Genomic DNA, 21,873 nt, shown 5'->3' on the forward strand with positions numbered 1-21,873 from the left:
CATGGGCAAGCCTAACAGGAGCTATAAAGCTGCCCTGTTTGATATGCAGAGGGTTTCTTTTTCTATACTTCTCTATAAGTTTCTAATAGGAACCTGAAAATATTTTGAAGTTGCACTTTTGACTTAAATAAAAAGTAATTTTACAATCTTATCTTTCAAAAACAGTTCTTAAAGATGTGTTATTCTAAAAAGTGAGATGCAGTGACTCACCTGGGTTTACAATGTGTTTGTTAAGCATCTTTCATAATAAAATGTCTTCAAAAATGAAATGTTACTTAGATTTTCTTGGGGAAAATGTAATTGTTTGGATACATTGATGAATCGAAAAAACTGGCGATCTGTCAATCGATAGAAAAATAGTCCTTAGTGGCAGGACTATCATGTGTAATGTAGGCTAACTCAAAGTCTTCAGACCTCCAAGTTTATGTGCCCCCTCCCAATGTTGAATCCTACGCCGTTGTACGACAGCATTTGTTTCATATTGTAATTCTAGCTTGTTCATTTGTCTCCTCAGGTCCATGGGGGAGATGCATGGGCAGCGACTGCGGGCCGGGTGGCAGCCAGAGCCGGGCGGTGTGGTGCGCCCATGTGGAGGGCTGGACCACGCTCCACACCAACTGCGACCAGGGCCAGCGCCCCTCCAACCAGAGGAACTGTTTCCGTGTGTGCGACTGGCACAAGGACCTTTACGACTGGAAGCTTGGCGCGTGGAACGTGTGCGTGCCGGTGTCGGCGCGGACTTTTGGGTCCCAACGTTCATTCACATGCAGCGGAGGGGAAGAGGGCATTCAGACCCGGGAAGTGGGCTGTGTTCTCAGGTCGGACGAGTCTCCGGCAGAGGATGCCATCTGTGAATATTTTGAGCCCAAATCGCGGCTGGAGCAAGCATGTATGATCCCTTGCCCCCAGGATTGTGTAGTGTCGGAGTATTCGCCTTGGACGTCCTGCTCCAAAACCTGTGGGACAGGTCTCAAAAACAGGGTCAGAAGTGTGCTAGTACCCCCACTTTTTGGGGGTGCTGCTTGCGCCAACCTAACAGAGTTCCAGTCTTGTAAACTGGGGTCTTGTACAGGTCCAGAAGGTATGTACAGTCTCAGGATTGGACCGTGGAACCCCTGCGCCCTCCCACAGCCGGCCCGGACGTCGCGCCAAGCGAAGCGCAGGAAAGGCAAAGGCCAGGGGCTGAGGGAGAGAGGAGGGGTCAAAGATCCAGAAACCAGGGAGCTTATCCAGAAGAAACGGACCAGGAATCGACTCAACAGGCAGGAGAGTCCGTTCTGGGACATCCAGGTGGGCTACCAGACCAGGGATGTGACCTGCGTTCATAGGAATGGCAGCTCTGTGGGACGCAAGTGAGTGGCAACATTTTATTTAATTTTTTTGTAATGTTTTGTGTGGTGATTCTAGCTGTGTTATTGTGCTGTTCTTTCATTTTCATCTCTGTGTGTATTTTGGTAATTGTGATTGTTTGGGTGATTGTCTGTCTTTTTTATGGCTGCAGCATAGGTGATAGTCCAAACCAAATTGTCCACTCTGTGTTATAATAATGTGTATTGTTGGGAATTCATAAGGGGTAGATTTGGTCAAAGTCAAGAATATTATTAATTTCAAGGAAATTATAATATTAAGAAAATTGTTAATTGATGATCAATTTAATTAGTCTAGCTAATCAAATTACTTATTAATACCTACGGAGCACCACCCTTTGAAAAAGGGAACTTTGAATCAAATACAGTCTCGTAATGTTAAAGGGATTTACCTTGAAAATGTCAAAGTTGGTTACAATGTACATTTAAGATAATGAAGGAGTGAATATTCGAGCATTACACCTTATTTACCAGCAATTAGTGAAATACAAGACACAAATATCACAGACACTGCTTCTTAAAATCAAAATGTAAGGTTTTATTCACTTAGGCAAGTTGATTAAAACGATACACATAATATCAATGTCAATAACCATGAACTAATCTAACTTAAGAAAGCAGACATAGCACAAGCAATAATAAGAACAGTTTAGATTATAAAACCCATGTATTTCTATCTGTGTGTGTGTGTGTGTGTGTGTGTGTGTGTGTGTGTGTGTGTGTGTGTGTGTGTGTGTGTGTGTGTGTGTGTGTGTGTGTGTGTGTGTGTGACAGAGGAACATCACTTTAGAATTTAGATGGAGGACGCAAGACTTTGACGTCACGTGAGAGTTTGAGGTGGCTTTTACGCCGGGGATAGATCAATTGCTGAGAGCAATGTGGTGGACAACTTCTGAAAGTTGAATATTCTACCTTTAATCAGTAGGGGAACTAGCATGCAAAGCATGTATGTAACCTACTGCTTCAATCAAACACATAAGAATTATAAAGGATGATGCGGGGAGACTTTGGTTTTGTCTTCACGCGATCTTAACTTTAAAATGACAGGAACTCAACACTCATGTATTCATTAAGAATACTTGAGGGGAAAATCACGAGTGTCAGTGTGTGTGTGTGATGTGCGTAGTTAGAAATGAGAAGGAGAGAAAACAAAAGACAGTAGCCGCAGCTCCAGCGCGTAGTGAACTGTTTCCTCCAATCACACAGTGGCCGCAAATGCGCATTTGCGTATACTGAGTTGAATTGATAAAGAGGAAAGAACTCACTGGCTTTAAGAGTGACAGCAACAAAAACACATCAATGCATTCCCGGTTAACGGGAGAAAAAAACTGTGAGCGAAAAACACTTATGTAAAACACAAGTGAGTCAGAATTACTTTAAATCAGGAAATAATGAGCTTGTCAGCTCTTACGTTTACTTCAAGTTAATGAACAACATAAAATAAACTTGAAGTAAATAAAATAACTATCTTAGCCCAGACAATAGCCTCACGTGAATCGCTTGGTCCAGCGATGATTGGTTGAAGGCAGCTGGAGAAGATAGGAGGAGAAAAAGGCCGCTTGCCGGGCCTTGTGCTCGGATGGTGCGCGTCTTGTGTTGTGGAAACAACTCAGCTGATAAGGGCAGCAGCCATCACCATGTCAAGGGATGGAAAGCAGGGGGTTAGCGGCCCTTCTTAGAAGAGCGGGCTGTCTGCGGTCCGATGGGCAGCGTAGGCAAGGAGGAGAGGAGGAAGCGGAGAACTCCCTCTGCATCGGGCCTTGCTCTCTGCTGGCGCTGCGTCTGGTGGCCGGCCTAGTAACGGCCCAGATGATAAGTGATAGACGGCTTCACTTCTCGGCGGGTCCGCTGGCTGGCTCCGGTCCGTGGAACGGGCAGTGCAGGCGTCTTGATGAAGGGATCCTGCGTCTTTGCTCACGCTTTGCGCGTGAGTTGTAGTTCTGTTTTAAGGAGAGGTTGAGGTGTGCTTCAGCTCTGGTGAAGCGGTTTTCTGTAGGAAACTCTCTCGAATCCGGGAAAACAGAAGAAGATGTTTCAAGCAGTCCATGAACTCATCCAGCGAGTATAAAGACTGGGACTTGGAGATGCTTATTCCTAGGCCTCAGGTCTAAGCATTTCGTACCTTCTATCACGGCTGGAAGCCGAAGGCGAATGGCAAAGATGAGAGTATTGCATCCTGTATTCAAACAGTCCGAATGCTCTTCCTTCCTTAGGAAAAGAAAGCTTTGAAGCTTTGTCACAGAGATGTGTTAAGGTAAACACATCAGGGTGCCTGGTTTCAACTTACAGTGGCTTCAAACAGAGTTTCATCCTGCCCCAAAGGTCTGGTTGGATTAACCAACCTCTTAGAATGGACTATCCCATCTTAAATTAGTTTATGACCTCCACAGGGGTCTGGGATGGTTGACTCTCCAGAGAAACTTATGTAGACATGCGTTAGACTTTAGTCTCTTGGAATGCACTATGGGATCAGCCTTAACCCATTACAACATTTCAAATGAGACACTCAGTAAATATGCTGTTTTATCATCAGCACCATTATATGCCCCTGCAATATTCTTGCTAGGGCTACATTGAAAGATCCATCACAATTCTGGCTCAATGATACAACTTTATAACTTTAGCTATAATGAATTGCTCACATTTCCTTTTACTTTTGGCGTTTTAGATGTTCTGATCCTTCATTCGGTGTGTTCTTACAGCCAAACAAGATGTGCCACGCTGTCAGCGCAATGAAGCACAACTTCCCTAGTTTATTTGATGTCAAAATCCAAAAAATGGAAGTGGAAAAGCAACTCATTTTTGTGTGACATGAGATCAATCTTAGCCACAGGTTTTTGTGCCACTTTCCAAAATAAGACAATTTTCTGGGTTTCATGCTGTGTTTTTTTCTTCTTCAAAGGATGTGCAATGATACATTCTCAGAAACGTGAACAAATCAAGTGTCACTCAAAATGGCTCGCTAGCTGTGAAGTCAAACTGCAACAGTAATTCTTATCAAATAAACAGAAATGGGGAGCTTTGTTCTTCTGCTTTTTAAGGTTAAGGTAACAGCTAAAGTTGAAGTTATCATGCCTTGCAGATAGTATCAGTACCCAGGTGTTGAGTTAAAAGTTCCGAGAACCCATCTACTGTATTTGCATGGTTGACATTGCTATGGGTTAGTGAAAATAAATATTATTGTTATGTAAGAGTGTTTTTAAGGTAAAGCTGCAAATGTATAGGTAAAAATATTGTCTTGAAAGATGCATGAGACATGAAATAAGTCCGATATTGTCTCAGAAATGTCCAATATACACCCTGTAACTATACGATATGAGTGCTTCCATTTAGAATGTTGGCAGACCCAGGTGGCATCAAACCTCTGGCCCTGACGTTATTACTGCTGAGAGCAACACAATCACACACTCTGACTGGAAATAAGATATAGATCAAATAGCTCTCGAATCCCACTTATTTCTCAGAAGTATCTCCTTAAAAGCACTTCAAATATTTACTCCCGGAGTCCCAGGAAATCAGGCTAATACCAGCTGCTAAGAAGACCAAATCGGATAGGAAGGCACCGTCAACATATATAACCCTTAAAGAAATTAACCTCTCTTACAAAATCGGTCAGAAAAAATATATGTTCACTGACTTTAGTTGAATTGTTTTATCTCTCCTATAACTTTATGCATTTACATGTTATCTATGAAGGATTGGATAGTTATCTTGTATCAGAATTTCCTTCGGGAGTATCCATCCATCCATCCATCTATCCATCCATCCATCCATCCATATCCATCCATCCATCCATCCATATCCATCCATCCATCCATCCATCCATCCATCCATCCATCCATCCATCCATCCATCCATCCATCCATATCCATCCATCCATCCATCCATCCATACATCCATCCATCCATCCATCCATCCATCCATATCCATCCATCCATCCATCCATATCCATCCATCCATCCATCCATCCATCTATCTATCTAGCCAAGTGTTAATGCAACCAAATAGCGATATTTTGGTTTTGAATCCACCTTCCCTAAGGTTTGATACTACCTGGATTTTGAAAACATTTACATGCATCCATCCCCCCGGACACATCCTATGTATTCCCCTTGTAACAACAAGATCATCACATATAGACGCACAGTTATTTTGTTTTCTGCTCACTGTTCTAATGGAAGCTTTGAGGTGAGTTTAAAATGATGCTGAAACTAGAAGGTTTTCCCCAACTGATTAAAGCTGTTTCAACACATACGGTCACACCAGGAGACGTAACATGCTGTTCCAGCGTTTATCAGATTGTGGGTAGCAGTGACTTGAATGGGATATAGAGCGGCTTAAGAGAGAGCCTGTGAAAACAAGCATTACTAAAAAAGCATGCATGTGATCCATGTGTTTGTGTTAGTTAAAAGATAAACTGCTATTGTTATAACTTAGCTGTTAAATTCTTCCTCATGGATTCCCAAGTCCCCTTGGAAATGATGTATATTGTCTAGCATGACTATTTAACTCCCTTAATTAGGATGTAGGATATATTTGTTTCTTTAAGGTCTTCCCCCATGAGTGTTCCTTTTAAAACATGTATTTAAATTTTACAAAAGACCATTTGAGTCATGTAGTGACTGGTTGGCTGGATATTGTATTCTCAAAGAAAGAAAGTTTACAGTAACACCCTCAATACCACAATTTATATTTATTCCGTCTGGTACAATTTTAAAATTAAGTGTTTACAACAAGCTTACAAATCTGTAGCTGTTGTTCACTTTACGGACCGTTGTCTAGTTCATTTTTGTTGATTTTCACATGTAATAAGTCAGTATTGGTTCCTGTCACAACATCTATGATTGGTACACAAACAACCTTTGATGTTTACACAGACTGGAATGTTATCAGCCATTCTTTTAAAAAGCATTTCTGGTGGAAATATATTTTCCTTTTCTCTTCCTTGATCGTCAGTAACTTAAAATGCCATATCTGTTTCTACAAACCTTAGAAATATGTAGGTCTTATATCAAGGTTTCTAATCGCCAGGGAGAAATTGTGACAATACCAGCATAGCAACCTGCAAATCTGTCACATGCCACTGTCCTTTATAAGATTTTCATCAATTATGTACCAAATCTATTAATTAATGCTTTGTTGGTGCAGTGACTGGTATCAAATATTTCAAAGGAAGCGTGAAAACAACTCACATGCCCTTAGGAGCATAAATATTAATCCTTGACTTGTTTATTTACTGTTCTGCAATATTCATAGTTGTTTTTGACACTTTCGCAGAAGTGGAACAAACTTCCCAGTGCAGTGGTAACCCAGCCGTATCATAGCCAGACGCTCTCGGAACGTCTTGCTCCCTTCATTTCCAATTTCGTTTGATGAACATCTGTCTTTGGGCTTTTCCTTTTTTCTCCGTAGTCCCCGACTCATCCCAAACAGGCCACTGCTTATTAACTCAGTCGTCTGCTCGTGTCCAATATATAATGTTTGCGTCATCAGCTTTTGAAAATGTTGCTGTGCCACTGAGGGTGTGTATCGCATGACAGCATTGCATTTAAAAGGTGGAGTCAGCAATTCGGGGCACTTTTTGTACATACCAGTTTACAGATCCTAGGCTGTGTGATAAACCAATGTTACAGGTAGTGGATCATGGGGAAATATTCACAGATTCTGATAAAAAATGATATGGACAACAAGCGTTCTCCAGAATGGCTGACTGCACCTTTAATGGAGAGGGTTAATGTTATTACTTCTTTGATATCATCTTTTTTCGGCATACATTCTCCTCTCTGTCTATATAGTTGTAAAAGCCTTCTTCAATCACACGACCCACGTATAATTATGTTTTTAATACAATTAAAGCAGCACTTTTTTTTGATGGGATGCGGCTCAATGAATGAGCATATGTGTTGAAATACGGAACCTATCCGACTGCTTTGGGTTGGTCTGAAAGCCCTCTGAGATTTCTTTGCAGGTTACTGTGTAAAACCTACAGGCTTTTGAAATGAGCATTTTTTTTCTGACATCATCTAACTTATTTAAATAGACAATGAATGTGTCCTCATTCTGTCTGAATGACTGAAATGAAGAAATAATGACTTCTTCTCATTCTTGCAACTTTGAAATGTTCGGGCACACACGCACGCACGCACGCACGCACGCACGCACGCACGCACGCACGCACACACACACACATGCACACAACAAACGGCTGAAGACTCAAAGGATCCAGTAGCAGTGAAAATGGGTCATTGGCTGCATTAGGGGCTTTTTTAAAACACAAGAAGCTCCAACCGAGACAGGAAAATAGAGCCATCACCCCCAGTGCGTCACATCACTTACCGCTTAAATTCCTCATTGTCTAACTCCCTATGCAAAATGAACCTGCACACCAGGCACGTCTGACAGAAAAAACAAAAATTGGATTTTTCACGGTGTCACTTCAGGACCACTTCAAAGACTACAGAGGTGTTTTTAAAAATCCGCAAAGCCACAGGAGAAAGAAGAAGAAGAAAAAAAACACATTTCAAAATGAAGCTGCTTGAGGTGGAGTGCGGTGTATGCAACGTCAATAAATGAGAGCTTTCTAAATGAAGCAGAGCTGTAATTAGCGCTAATAGCTCGTCAGCTGCAACGCCTCAAGGGTACAAGAAGACATCCCAGACTGAGTATACCAGAAAGCAGTCGGGTTTTAGTTAGAACACATTTCTAATGATTCTGTAAGGGCACCCGGTGGAAAAAAAGCAATATCCACTACATCTCAATCCTGTTGAGATGATCAAAAGATGTGTGAGATCGATTGATCAGAGCTTGTTTTTGGTTGTTTTAATGCTTAAAAATCCTGGATCCACACGCCCTTCCACACCCCACAACCACTCTTTGTCCTAATGTGAAACTGATCATGTGTGCTAATGAGAGTAGCTCTAATGACAAATTGTGGCATCAACAGTCAAGGACAGAGGGTCTAAAACTGAAATCACTTTAAGTGTCCAAATATCCGTTGCTTTTGTTCAAATGCCGTGAAACGGTGAATGGCTTTAAGGCATGATGCCACATTGACATTAAAACGGCAATATTTAATGTCAACGTAATGAGGCGTCCCTAAATTGCACACTGCATGACTCTGTTTACCATAAATAGACCTACACTCTGTGACCAGTTCATGCAAGGGAATAACCATCGGATAAAATGATTCAGCTTTGGAGAGTTGTAAGGCGTATTGCTAACTGTCGATACATTGTAGATGCTGCAGAGAATGAACTATATCACTGAAACAAAAATGAACGGTCTTGAATGTTGAACACACTACACCCATTAGCTATAGCTTTGCATAAAGACTTGAAGAAGCTGGCTTTATCCACATACAGTACAAGCTAATATAATCTGCCTACCAATACAAGCAGTTACTAATTAACACGAGTTTGAAGCTAATCCTCTTTTCCCCTGAATGTAATGTAAGTTTAAGTGCAGCCTATTTGAGGCAGTCTCAAATCATGACAGTTTCCCAGTCCAAGGCATTTACGACATCCCAGCCTTTGCTTCATTTTGTAAAGGGTATAGTGCTTTTGTGTTTGTATAAACTGTAGCCCACGAAAGCTGCAATTTTAAAAACAAGTTATTTTCCAGGGGGATACAGTAGCAGCCTTAATATTTGTTGGGGTGATTCTTCAAGATCTAATTTACAAGAATGTTCTCTTTCTTGTTGTCATATTTGGGTTCTAAGCAGAGAAATGATTTTGTTTTTGTACATGTAAATTGTGAAATCTCATAACCATACCCCCTCTGTATCCGTCCCCAGCCTGTGCACACTGCGGGAGCTGCCTCTCACCGTCCAATCCTGCGTCCTCCCTAAAGACTGCCAGCTGACAGAGTGGTCAGAATGGGCCCTGTGCTCTAAAACCTGCCTGGACTTAGAGTCTCCCAGAGGAACCCGCAACCGGACCAGACAGGTGCTGCAGTTCCCTGTGGGCCAGGGGGGGGACTGTCCCACGCTGGAGGAGGCAGAGCAGTGTGAACCTCCGGGGGAAGGTGCACCACCATGCGCCACGTGAGTTCCTACTGATGATGGGGGGAAGGGATTCAGAAGCTACCTGGGGCTTTTTTTGACTTAAAGGTGGAGTCAGCAATTCTGGAGAATGCTTGTTGTCAAAATCACTTTTTGTCAAAATCAGTGAATATCTGCTCATGATATGCTACCTGTCAGTGCTGCGTATGTGCTGAAAAAAATATTGTGTGTGAAAACATCCTAGGCTCTGTAAACGGGCACGTTACGGTGGCCCCCTTTTTTACATATACACCCTTCGTTTTCATATCAGTTTACTAAGTCTAAACTGTGAATAAACACTTTTTTCTCAGCAGATGGTGAGAAGATGTTCACTGATTGTGACAAAAAGTGGTTTTGACAACACACATTGTACATAATCGCTGACTTTACCTTAAAGCACTCCACAGGCACTTATGTTGCACAGGGATACAACTGCTTGTTAGTTTGTGATAATAGTGTCCTCCCTGGTTACAACAGCGTCTTCCAATAAAGCACAGGAAAAAATAAAGTAACATTTAAAATGGTTGGTATCCTGCATGGTTTAGGCTGGACATGCTTTCTGTTGATTCCCCTTTATTTCATTTAACCAAGCTAATTTGTTGTTCTGGGTGTCCATGTGTTTTGTGTGTGTGTGTGTGTGTGTGTGTGTGTGTGTGTGTGTGTGTGTGTGTGTGTGTGTGTGTGTGTGTGTGTGTGTGTGTGTGTGTGTGTGTGTGTTGGTGTGTGTGTGTGTGTGTGTGTGTGTGTGTGTGTGTGTGTGTGTGTGTGTGCGTTGTCATATGGAAACAGATCTGTATAAGTGCTTGGGCTGATGCCAAAGACAAAGTAGACACAAATGGAAGGAGACTCAAGGATATTTGAGTCCAACAAGCTAGCACACACACACACACACACACACACACACACACACACACACACACACACACACAGATTCAAACCATAAGCTCACAGATGGCTTTTATTCCCGTAGTTTCATCCTATCTCATCTCTTCACTGCTATTGCCAAAAATACTTTGGAGAAAGTTTGATTTTTTTCTGTCAGATTGGTCCAAGATACATTTCTGCTTTTTGTTTTTCAATGACACCTCTAACTCTCCCACCATATTATGAATTAACTACCAGCTGTTGTTATCAAGCCTCTGCCATTCTGTAATGCATATCATTATTATGCCACTTGTTTCTAATGTTTTACTGTTGGGTAAATGAATGGTTAAACTTGTCATTTAAACAATGGTGAAGATACTGAAACGGGTTTTTGAACTGCCCACATCCATGATAGGCCTACTTAAAAAGTGAGAAAATTAAAAAGTGTAGTTCATCATGTTTTTCAGGAAAAACCGAGAGACCCAATCAGTTGAATCTATGCGACTCATCGTAATGTGCTAAAGTTAGTTCTGCAGGATTGTACACGTGCTTTGCTTGGACACTATAGCTACATGACACCCACACCTCTCTCACCCATATACTCCCATGTTCCCTTTCTCTACAGTTACACTTGGAGAACCACCGAGTGGAGCGACTGCCGGGTGGACTTGTTGCTAAGTCAACAGGACCGCCGGCGTAGCAACCTGACGGGGTTATGTGGGGGAGGCATGCAGACCAGGGAGCTTTACTGTGTACAGGCCAACGCAGAACTTCTAAGATACCTCGACGACCTGAAAGAAAAAGAGAAAGGTAATAGAAATAAAATTACACCTATTGTTATGTAACATTGACGGTGTTCGCTCTTAACTAATAACTTCGGACCAAATATTCCCCATATTCTGTATTGATTGGAAGGTTAAAATGGGACCTGAGTTTCAAATGTTCAAACTCGATAAATAGATGATAAAATTAGACCTTCAGACATTTGTTGTCTTGTTAAAGCCACTACGAGTAACTTGGTCCGTTGGCGGCCCCTTTGGACAAAAGCGGTAGTATTTTTACGATGCTCGCTGTCGCAAAGCTGTTTTCCAGCTCGTGCCAGAAGTGCGAGTGTCAACTGAGAAGGGCGCGATATAGTGCATGTCCGTGTGTTGAAAGTGTGAGGGCACGGACTCTTTTCGGCTCCGTGAGAGTGGTTTTGACACTGCATCAACTAATGCCAGTCAGTGCCACACACACCTGATTGCATTGAGTTGATGCAGCAGTGTCACCTAACTAACTACTCTCTCTCACAGAGCTGAAAGATTACATGTCCTCACAGAAAGCGAATGAACGAGAGACGGCAGTTAGTATGGATCACGATGAGGTAATGTGTTTGTGTTGTTGATGTAAATAATTACTGAATAATGTAAATATTTCAGATGAATAATGGTAATCTGTTAGTACCAACCGCTCATTCTTTTGGGAGTAAACACTGCAGTCTAGTTCGCTCCCGTGAAATCGTATACACGTTGCTTGGCAACGCCCTCGTCCCGCCCGAAGCCTAAATCACTCTCCCTTTTAGCTTTTCTTCATTGCATTCTCTTTTTTTTCTTTGATGGTTCAGCCCCGTTATCAGTCATTATGACGACAAATAACTGTCAAACAAGGCTCCCGCTCCCCTTCCCTCACCTGGAGGGATACGCTTCTCAAATCGCGTTGCTGTGCCACACTGAAATCTGCGACCAATACGGATATGTGACCATAGAGCCTCAACGAGCGAACCGAAAATCGGACTGGGTGTGCGACCAGACCAAATGCAGTAATAAAAACTATATAAAAACGTCTTTCTTTGCACTGATGGTCTCGTTTGCTGTTAAAGGTAATTTATGATTATCAGAGGAAACATGAGGCTGTTTAAAATATATTTAAATGTTACTCGTAGCTGCTTTAAAGTACAACTAATGATGCAGTAGACGCCTTAAAGTGACTATGAGGAACTTTCAGTTTTTGTTGATTCTAGCGCCCCCTTTGGACAAAAGCACTGGTATTTTTTACGATTAGCGTCTGCTTTTGTTTAGGAAGCGAGTGAAAGAGAGCCGCAGGATGCATCCCGATGAGGTCATTTATTAATATGTGACTATGTCAGATTAAAAATGGTAATGTGCAATTGGTGAAGACAAGTAAACTTTGATTCAGTACCGGTCCGGAAAGTCAAGCTTTTCCGTTCTGCCTGCTGTCTATAGATTTGCTTTGTTGGCAGGGAATCAAACCAAAGCAAATCATTACTATAGGCTAGCATTCCTTTCACGTTTGCTGTTACAGGTCATTTATGATCATCAGAGGAAAAATGTGACTGTTTCATGAACATTTAAAGGTTCCTCGTAGTCTCTTTAAACTTGTTTTGAATTAAATGCAATTTATTTCTCTTCTCTCATAATAAAATTCAGTGTTTCCGCTCCTAGTTACATTCATTCAGTCGGGCAGGGCTGTCGACTCAGTTTTAGTGTCCCTGTGTTACCTCACATAAATGATCCCAATGAGTTTCCAGTATTGAGGTACACAGATGTCAAAAAGTGAGCCCTAGTATCTGCAGGAACCCTGAGTTAAGGTACAGGTTTCTTAACTCAGCTCTGAGATGTAAAGTATATCCCCTCAGGCCAAAAGTCATTGTTAATACTCATCTTAATTCAGGATGAATTTTAGAAGTGACAGCTGGAGTGTTTGTGCAGACTCTGTTTATTTGCCCGTAACAGCCTTAGCACCAGCTGTACAGACTTCAGATGTAGTTAGGTAGTAAGCTATGACTGTGTGTGTGTGTGTGTGTGTGTGTGTGTGTGTGTGTGTGTGTGTGTGTGTGTGTTTTTGTGACAACTTTTCCCATGGCTGTTGAAAAAAAAACAAGACCTCCAATTCTTTGTTATTTTCCTGCAGACTCTTCTTTTCCCCTTCGCAGCATCTCTTGACATTCATTAATGTGAAAAATAGTTTCTTCCAAGTGAAACATTTTTCACTAGTCTTCCAGAGAAAAATTTGCATCTTTTAGCGCCCACTTTCTGCTTTGCATTGACCTAATACACAATCACACAGCCTATAAAATGTTGCTTTAAAGTTCAGTGCATACACACATTCAAAGATAGCATTAGTCTGCAACATTTGAACCCTTAGGGCAATGTTAAAGCCCCTAACTTGGCTTAGGATCTTACGTTTTTTCTCCATATCGCTCATGGTAAGAAGGAGCCATACATTTTAAGGGGGCCTTACTGAATATATTTTCACAGATGTATAATTTATGTGGAAGGAGGCATAATCATGCACAGGCTGCTTGTTACTGCAGGGTTCAAGATTCTGCACAAGGTTTTGAACGCATCGTTAGGACAGTCGAGCTTCTTCAAATCTTAAATAAATGAAATGTATGATTGGAAGGTCATAGTTTCAGATTCCTAAACCAGTTAGAAAATCCCAGGAACAGACATAATTGAAACAAGATCATTATTACTTTGAAATGGTGCTTCTCAGTATGAAATAACCAATGAAAATGGCTTAATTCCTAACCTCTGTTCCAGTTTTTCCAGATGTCTTTATTCTAGTCTCTTGTTTTTGTCTGCTGCTCTTTTCTATATCCCCATTCTCCTCTGTGGTTTGTGTATAATTTGTTTCCCCCTCTTGCCAATTGCACATTTGAGTTGTATAGATCTCATGAGGTTTTCAACCACCTACCGTAAACATTGTAACCAAAGTCCCTGCCACAGTTGCATACGGCGAATCAGCTGAACTCTCAAGAGTAACTCCAATACATGAGATCAAACGGTCACATGACAGCTACCATCCTCCAACCCCCACACAGTGTATAGAAGCTGCAGTCCCTTGGTGTTGCAGACAATTGCATATCAAATGCATGCAACATAGATATAAGCCTACATGTTTACCCCATTCATGTTGGAATATGCATTAACATACACTATTGCATTTGAATCGTTCTTCAATGTTGCATGTTCTTTTAGTTTTTTTAGACATGTCTTCAAATGTCCCACCGTGCCCACATTGTCAGCTACAATTTTTCTGTTTAAACATTTAAGTGGCCGTTTTACCCGCTGCCATTTTTCCTCCTTTTCAACTAAAACGAGAGTCGTTTAGAACGGGGATTTGTCAACCCGTGCGCCCCGCTGTGACTTGTCAGTGGTCACAAGTGCAAAGGCCTCCATTTTTGACACTTGTCAGGCCAGCTTAGAGTCAAAGCTGCCCTCTTAAGGAGGGTGTTAAAGACATTAGCCGAGGCTTAGCTTATGGAGACCAACCGTGCTCATCGCGTGAGAGAGAGTGACAAAGTCCGGGGAGGTGAGATTCCCAGTCCCCTTTTTGAGCCAAATGTGGATATCTGCTCCTATCACGCAAACCTGGAGCTCAGATTATACATGATGTAGGTGGTGTTTAGTGTTAGTTGTGGTGATATGGAATTATGAGCTCTCATCTGATAGTGAAATGTAATTTAGTTTTTGATTTATTATTCTGGCATTGTGTTTATGTTTACCTTTTTTTTTACAAGGGAGGAGAGGGTATTTCACCTCAAGTACTAGCCATAATTATAATAATCTAATTTAAAAATAAAAATATATAAACAATAATAATGTACAGTATATTACAATGTAATCAAAACAAAAGCCATGAATGATAAAATCACATACAATGATAAATTAAGGAATTACAACAATTTACCACCAAATTAAGGGAAAGCCACTCGACAAACATGAGTTAAAAGACTTAAAAGAGCACAGCCTACTGACCTTTCCTTAAGCGGGTGACTAAAGTCATTATGTCGCTGATGTCACGATCGGGGGACTAAGAAGCCACGTCAGCTGTTGATGTGTGCAGTAACAGTAACTGAACTTTTGTCATGTCAGGTTTATTTGTAAAGATATATTTACATCCTATCGCTGCCAGGTGTTACTGCTGTGTGGCTAACTGAACTCATTGTCAACCGTGCCACACTAACACATAAGACCTGTTATGACGGTTGTGTATACAAGGTTATATGGTTCAACACTTGACCTGGATTGAATGTTAAATAACTATGTAAACTTTAAAAATGTGAATCAATCAAATTTCACTAAAATCTGCTTCAAATGACAAAACATATAGTGATAGGCAACTGATTTATGCATTACTAAACACTGAATTAAATTGTAGTAGCAACCCCTTAAAGTAATTTTTTTTTAATTAATGTTTGAAACTATGGTACTTGGTAGTTACATAACTCATCGGACCGTATGCAAACATTTGGATTTATTGAATGTTGATGCAACCAATTTCTAAACCATTGCTGTGTCATCAGTGATGGACACCAGGGAAATTATTCTATTAATATGAACATTCTGCAGTCTATTACATTTGATTCTTATTCATATTTCTTGAAGGAATAAATTCATGATAAATTACTTAATTTGGCAGTGCATTTGTTATGTTGAATACTTTTTTTCAGAGGTTTAATTGATAGGCAGCCCTTTGCTTCTCTGTAATTAAATGATAATGAGTCTGGTAGACACTGTCCAGACTAAAGCTTACACTGTAGTGTTATATAAGATATAATGTTTAATGTATGTCTTGAAGTGCTATAGGGACTGTGTGGCAGGCGAGAGCAGACAGTACATGTGTGTGCACTGTGCAATGAAACGGAAGCGATCATACATGTTGAGGTTCCTATAACCTCAGTTAAAATACAGTTTAATAATTCATATATACAAGCATGTTGTGGGTGGTGTTGCCAGGGCGGTCTGTGTGTGTGTGTGTGTGTGTGTGTGTGTGTGTGTGTGTGTGTGTGTGTGTGTGTGTGTGTGTGTGTGTGTGCAAGCAACATGTTTGAGAGAGAGTGAGTGCAGGAACACACACACACACACACACACACACACACACACACATGCACACACAAACACACACACACACACACACACACACACACACACACACACACACACACACACACACACACACACACATGCACACACAAACACAGACATGCTCAAAGTTTTTATCTTCTTGGTGCAGGATTCCTTTTCCCCTCCATTGGGGGGTAATCTCCCACACACCACGGAGACAGAGAGAGGCAGACAGCGGTTCAGTGAAGTTTTACTGCAACCAGCGCTCTCTTTCTCTCCTCTCACTATCTCTCTCCCCTTCTTTCTCTCATGCATAAATATCACAATGCAAAAGGAAGGGAAATACCCTCAGGCCGAGATGTGGAAAAAGCTTACCACCTACAAAATCTTAACCTTAATCCTTACGGCGGAGTAGCTTTAAATCTGACCCCAGATCAGTATCCCTAGCCCTAGTAACGCCATCCGGCACTTCCTCAGCTAGGGATGTGTAGCCTACCTTTGGGTTTGGGGCTACTCCACTGCAGATTCTCATAGATTCTTAAAGCAAATCTCCCAACATAGTATAAGTTAGCATTTTGGTCATCTTTTTCCCATTATTTAAACCTCCTACAAGGAACTTTTCAAGGTTTATGAAACAGTCAAATGTTTCCTCTGATGATCATAAATGACCCATAACAGCAAATGGAACAATCAGGGACAATAATTTCTAAACAAACGTGTGCATTGCAGGCACGTGCTTGGGCGTTGGTGTCGTAAAAACATTTTGTCCAATGGTGCCACTAGAATCAACAAAACCTGGAAGCTCCACACTGATACTTTAAGAAGACTCACATAACCTTCAAAGTTGCATTAACACAATACTATAAAAATCAAACTGTATTTATAGGCCTATGGCACTTTTCATACTCAGCAAAGGCATTCCAAATCCAAAAATAGAATACTTTCAGACATTAAAAACTCTAAAGAACAGAATTCGATAAACACGGACTGAAAAGTCAATTCATGGCAAACACCTCAGACAGGTCAGTTGCTCGTAAGTTAAAATTACATCATCTCCAACCTGTTGAGATGATGTGTTCACAAAATGGCTTCTGCCCATAAACACATGGGTCTGATTTGACCATGTGAAATTAAACACATCACAAACGGAAACTCCATCTTCCGCTCTTCGTCAGACCAAAGATAAGGAGACTGATTTAATCATAAAGCATTTCATAATGCAAACAAGCCCTGGGTATATGAGGCGCAGTTCCCTGTGGCCTCTCCTTCTGCTGCATTTGTCTCTGTAGCTGCCTGTCTCTTGTGTGCTGTTTTCCCATCCGTCTATGTTTGTTTGATAGTGTTTATGTGTCCCCTGTGTGTGTGTGTGTGTGTGTGCGCGTGCGTTCGTGTCTATGTGTGTGTGTGTGTGTGTGTGTGTGTGTGTGTGTGTGTGCGTGCGTAGCTAATAGCGCTATCTCCCCTGTAATTGCAGCGGGTCAGACCCAAAGACAGCAGACGCCTAGTGTCCCCCCTCTCCTCTCCATCACCTTCCAGATTACAGGTAGGTGCTTTTAGTCACGCTGATAACTCTGCTTCTTGCATCCCAAGTACATTTATTTCACATTTTCTTCCCTCTCTCCTTATATCCTTCCTCTCATCTATCATTCCTTCCTATATTCTCTACTCTACTTTGTTTTTTATTGTTTCTTTCCTATTTCATTCTTCTCATTTGTGTTTTTGGTTTTGCATAATTTTTGCATTTTGAGCGTGTTTGCAGGTAAAGGTGCAGTGTGCAAAGGGAATTGCCGTTTTTTACAGAACAGACTGGGGAGAACGGGAATGTAATATTCATGAGTATGTTTTGATTAGTGTACTGTATAATTACTTGGAAATATTTCTTTTTGCTGCCTTAAAATTAGTTTTATATCTACATATGATAAACTTAACAGCCTTACGCCTTTTCATATATTATGGATGTCCTTCAGACATGCACCTGTTGGAAGAGATAGAAGAATAAATAGCTAAATACATCTTCACCCCATCACTTGATATAGTGGAAAGACTTGAGGCAGCGGTAGATGATGCCATCTTTAGTAATTATTTTCTTGTCGTCGAAGGCCACCAAAGCTTCTGTAAATATAGCAAGGGAGCGTTGCAATCTAAAACATACACCACTAGATGACGCAAAATGACTGCTTTATTACACACTGTACCTTTTATATGTTTGTGGATTTTAGAATGTATTTTTTTGAATTGGTGTTGTTTCTGAAGCTGTAGCTTCTACCAATGGAAATAATTTGGGGGCCATTTTTAGCCATTTGCCAATGTAAGCCACCGAACTAACCACTGCTGGGACGCTTAAGATGTATTATGACGTTGAGCGTACACAACATAACACATTCTAAAAAAGTTACAAGCCCGAGCTGCTGCTCTTTATCCAGAGTGTTGTTGCCAACCACAAAGGAAAATGTAGCATTACAGCAAAGTTCTTTGTTCTCGCATAGAAAGCCGGGCAGAAGAGTTAAAGCTTCAAGACCAACTTTGTTCCCTCCAAAGAACAGAGCTAGACATGAGACATTTTCAGACAGTAAGCCACACTCACATGAGGGATTTTTTTTTTTACTCCCTGTGTTGTCAGCTCGGCACAATAGAAACATGAAATCACTGGAGAACCCACAACAAATAGACTAATAGAGAAGCAAAAATAAAGTAAAAAGCTTTTTTTGCTTTTTATCACACAAAGACCAGTACTCAATGTTAATACTATGATTTTGTATTCCCACATGGATTGATGTTCAAAGATTGAAGTCAGTGTAATGCCTCAAAAAGACTGGATTAACAGCGCCTCAGCAAACTCAGTATTTGACTTCCACTGTATTTGTAAAAGGAATTAACGATTTTGCATTTCAAAAAGCCCCACTTGCCTTCTTCCCCTGTACAGTTCTAAGGGAATTATGATGCAGCAGCTCTCCTGACTATGCGATACTCTAAGCTCTTACATGTCTGGTAGGAACAGTTGGAATACTGGAAATAAAATGCCTTGGGTTAAACTATTTTTGGTGAATCATTAAATATCCGCCACACAAAAATGTAGCTGAAATGTATCACTCAATCCTTTAAAAAGTGGAGATCAATCCATAGTTTAAAAAAAGTCTTATATGTGAATGAATGTTCATGCCGCTATTGATATCAGTTTCCACATAAGGTGGATATAATGTTGTGTGAGAGTACAAATATTGTAAAATACCTCAACAGATGGTACCAATTCAGCTTTTATTTGATTGCAGAAGAAGAAAACAGCACAATACATCCGCTACGAGGAAGTCATATTGATAAATGATGTGCCTCATATCAATTTGTATGTAACAATATTCTACAGGTACAGTATTTGAGTAATGGATTTATTTTAGTGGTTGACATCTCCTCTAAAAAACAGCTTTTAGCATTACTATAACTTTATGTTTTAATGCAGTTTTATACCTTTTTCTATATTAGTAGTGAATGTGTATTTTAAACTGCTAGGAATCACATGCACATAATTAAATGATTGCTTTGGATGTAGCCTATGAAGCTGGGAAAAGGAACAAATGTGTTTGTCAGAGTTTGGAGCTGCAGGCGGGGGGAGAGGGGTTGAACTCACTCTTATCAACAAGGACAACCTGCAAGCATAGAAGGGATGGTGTCCTGTTGACCTGCTGGGTTGGAGAAATTGGTCGACATTTTGGGGAAATGTGTTCATTTCGTTTTTACTTGAAGAGTTAAATGAGACAATTGATACCACTTTCATATCTCTGTAAATATGAAGCAATAGCCAGGGGCCGGTTTGCTTAGCTAATCACAAAGTCTGCAAGTAAAAGGGAACATAGTGTAACTTGGTTCTGAAGGTAACACAATCTACCTACTATCACCTTTAAACTGCTTGAAAATAATTGTAATTATGTTATATATAAAAATAGAAGTGTAAAATAAACATGTTGTGGTTTTGCAAGGGGGCTATATGCCAGAAATAGTAGACTGGCATAGAAAAAAGGGAGCGTGTCTATGTTCACAGGCCGTTGGTCCCACATTTTTAAGTAATCAAACTATATAATAGAGAATGATATGTCTGTTTGTTTGATTGGGTGTGTTTCATAGTCTGACCTCTCCTTGTCCTCTTACCCTAACCCTAACCACCCAGCTGTGATGCCTGAACCTAATCGCCAATTTCAGGAACATATGGGCCGTGGGACCAACGGGCTGTGGGAACATAGGGATGACCCCAGAAAGAAATAGCCTAGTAGACACAAATGTTGTCTTGATTTGATTACATTTCAATGTATTAAATAAGATATACACTTTTAATTAGTAAGCTGTTAGAATGCTGGTTGTTGGATTTTGTATCTTTTGAATAGCGCCAGGCTAGCTATTTCAATATGTTTCCACTCTTTTTGTTAAGCTAAGCTAACCAGCAGCAGGCAGGTATAGCTTCAAATTTAAATTAGAGACATGAGAGTGTTGTCAATATTATCATAAAATCTTCGGCAAGAAAGCCATCAAGTGCATTTCTCAAAATGTGGAATTTCTCCTGTATGGGCCCTGCCAATTTCTGGTAGGCTATGCAGTTTTACCTGAGGCTCCTGTTGCCCTTTTCTTTCCTCACACTCCCTGCCAATCTCCACCTTCTAGTTTCTTATAAAAACACCAAAAAAAGGGAGAGAAATCAAATTGAAACATGGATGCACAGCTCTGGAAGATACAGTAGACCTATCCTTTGAAATGACACTGATACCTGCATACATTCTTTATCTGCATTCATAAATGCATAAACCCTCTATCTTCAGAAACCTCCACACATCAAAAATGTATTTATCGCGGCACGGTTCGGCAGCCGTGTAGAAATGTGTTAGGCACAGTTGTCACAAAGCCGTGACTTGAATGGCGATAGCATCTCTCCCTTTTTGGCTTGACAAAGTTCCTCAGTGGAAGTTCAGATAGTCGGGCTATACTGTACATTCACCACAAGTTGCATCATGAAAAGGTGGGGTCAGTGATTCTGGAGAAAGCTTGTTGTCAAAATCAGTGAATATCTCCTCACAATCCTCTACCTGCCTAATGTGTCTCCGCTGAAAAAAAATCTGGTGTTATTGCACAGCCTAGCCTCTGTAAACTGGTATGTAAACAAAGGTTATGTAAAAAAAAAAGTGGCCCACCAAGGCTAGCAACATTCCCGTTTACAGAGCCTAGGCTGTGTATTCACACTATTCAGTGCACGCATAGTACAAACAGGTTGTGCGGATCGAGAGGAGATATTCACTGATTTTAACAAAAAGTGAATTTTGTTTTTTTGTTCACCAGAGTCCCTGACTCCACCTTTAAAGACTTGGGATAGTGGGTGCAAAAAATGACACCTCGTGGAATGAACATGAGCCCAGATATTGTCACTGTTCTCTCCCACCTTCAGTGCTGCTCTCCTGCCTCCATTGAGAGTCTGTGGGCACGTCTCCACAATGTTTTATGGTTGTGGCAAAGGCGCCGCGCGAGATAATCATTGCTAATTTATCATTCTGACATGCTAACAGGGAGGTGATAAACAAAACAAAGGCATAATAGTGTCGACTTCACAGGCATGTTTTGTTTTTATCACTCTGGCTCTCATCTGCTCTCTTGAGGGGACTCTAAAGTTGCAGATAAAAGGAAGCTAGCATTTTTTTTCTTCGAGTGTGTCCCTCGTTCCCGTTGATTATAAAGCTGGAAAAGCCCCCAAAAATAGGATCAAAGTAAAGCAGGTTCA

At 40.9% G+C, this 21,873-nt stretch overlaps 1 protein-coding gene across 1 annotated transcript in view; it reads left to right on the forward strand.

Moving 5' to 3' along the window:
- thsd7ab (thrombospondin, type I, domain containing 7Ab) overlaps positions 1-21,873 on the forward strand; it is a gene marked incomplete at both ends in the record, with an annotated part of 147,092 nt that overhangs the window by 50,802 nt on the left and 74,417 nt on the right. The window contains 4 exons of the mRNA XM_080040068.1: positions 515-1,352; positions 9,160-9,408; positions 10,895-11,079; positions 17,596-17,664. Coding sequence (XP_079896194.1) covers positions 515-1,352; positions 9,160-9,408; positions 10,895-11,079; positions 17,596-17,664 — 1,341 coding nt within the window. The remainder of the gene's footprint in view (positions 1-514; positions 1,353-9,159; positions 9,409-10,894; positions 11,080-17,595; positions 17,665-21,873) is intronic.

Source organism: Ammodytes marinus (genome assembly GCF_949987685.1).
Source record: "Ammodytes marinus genome assembly, chromosome: 13".
NCBI lineage: Eukaryota > Metazoa > Chordata > Actinopteri > Uranoscopiformes > Ammodytidae > Ammodytes > Ammodytes marinus.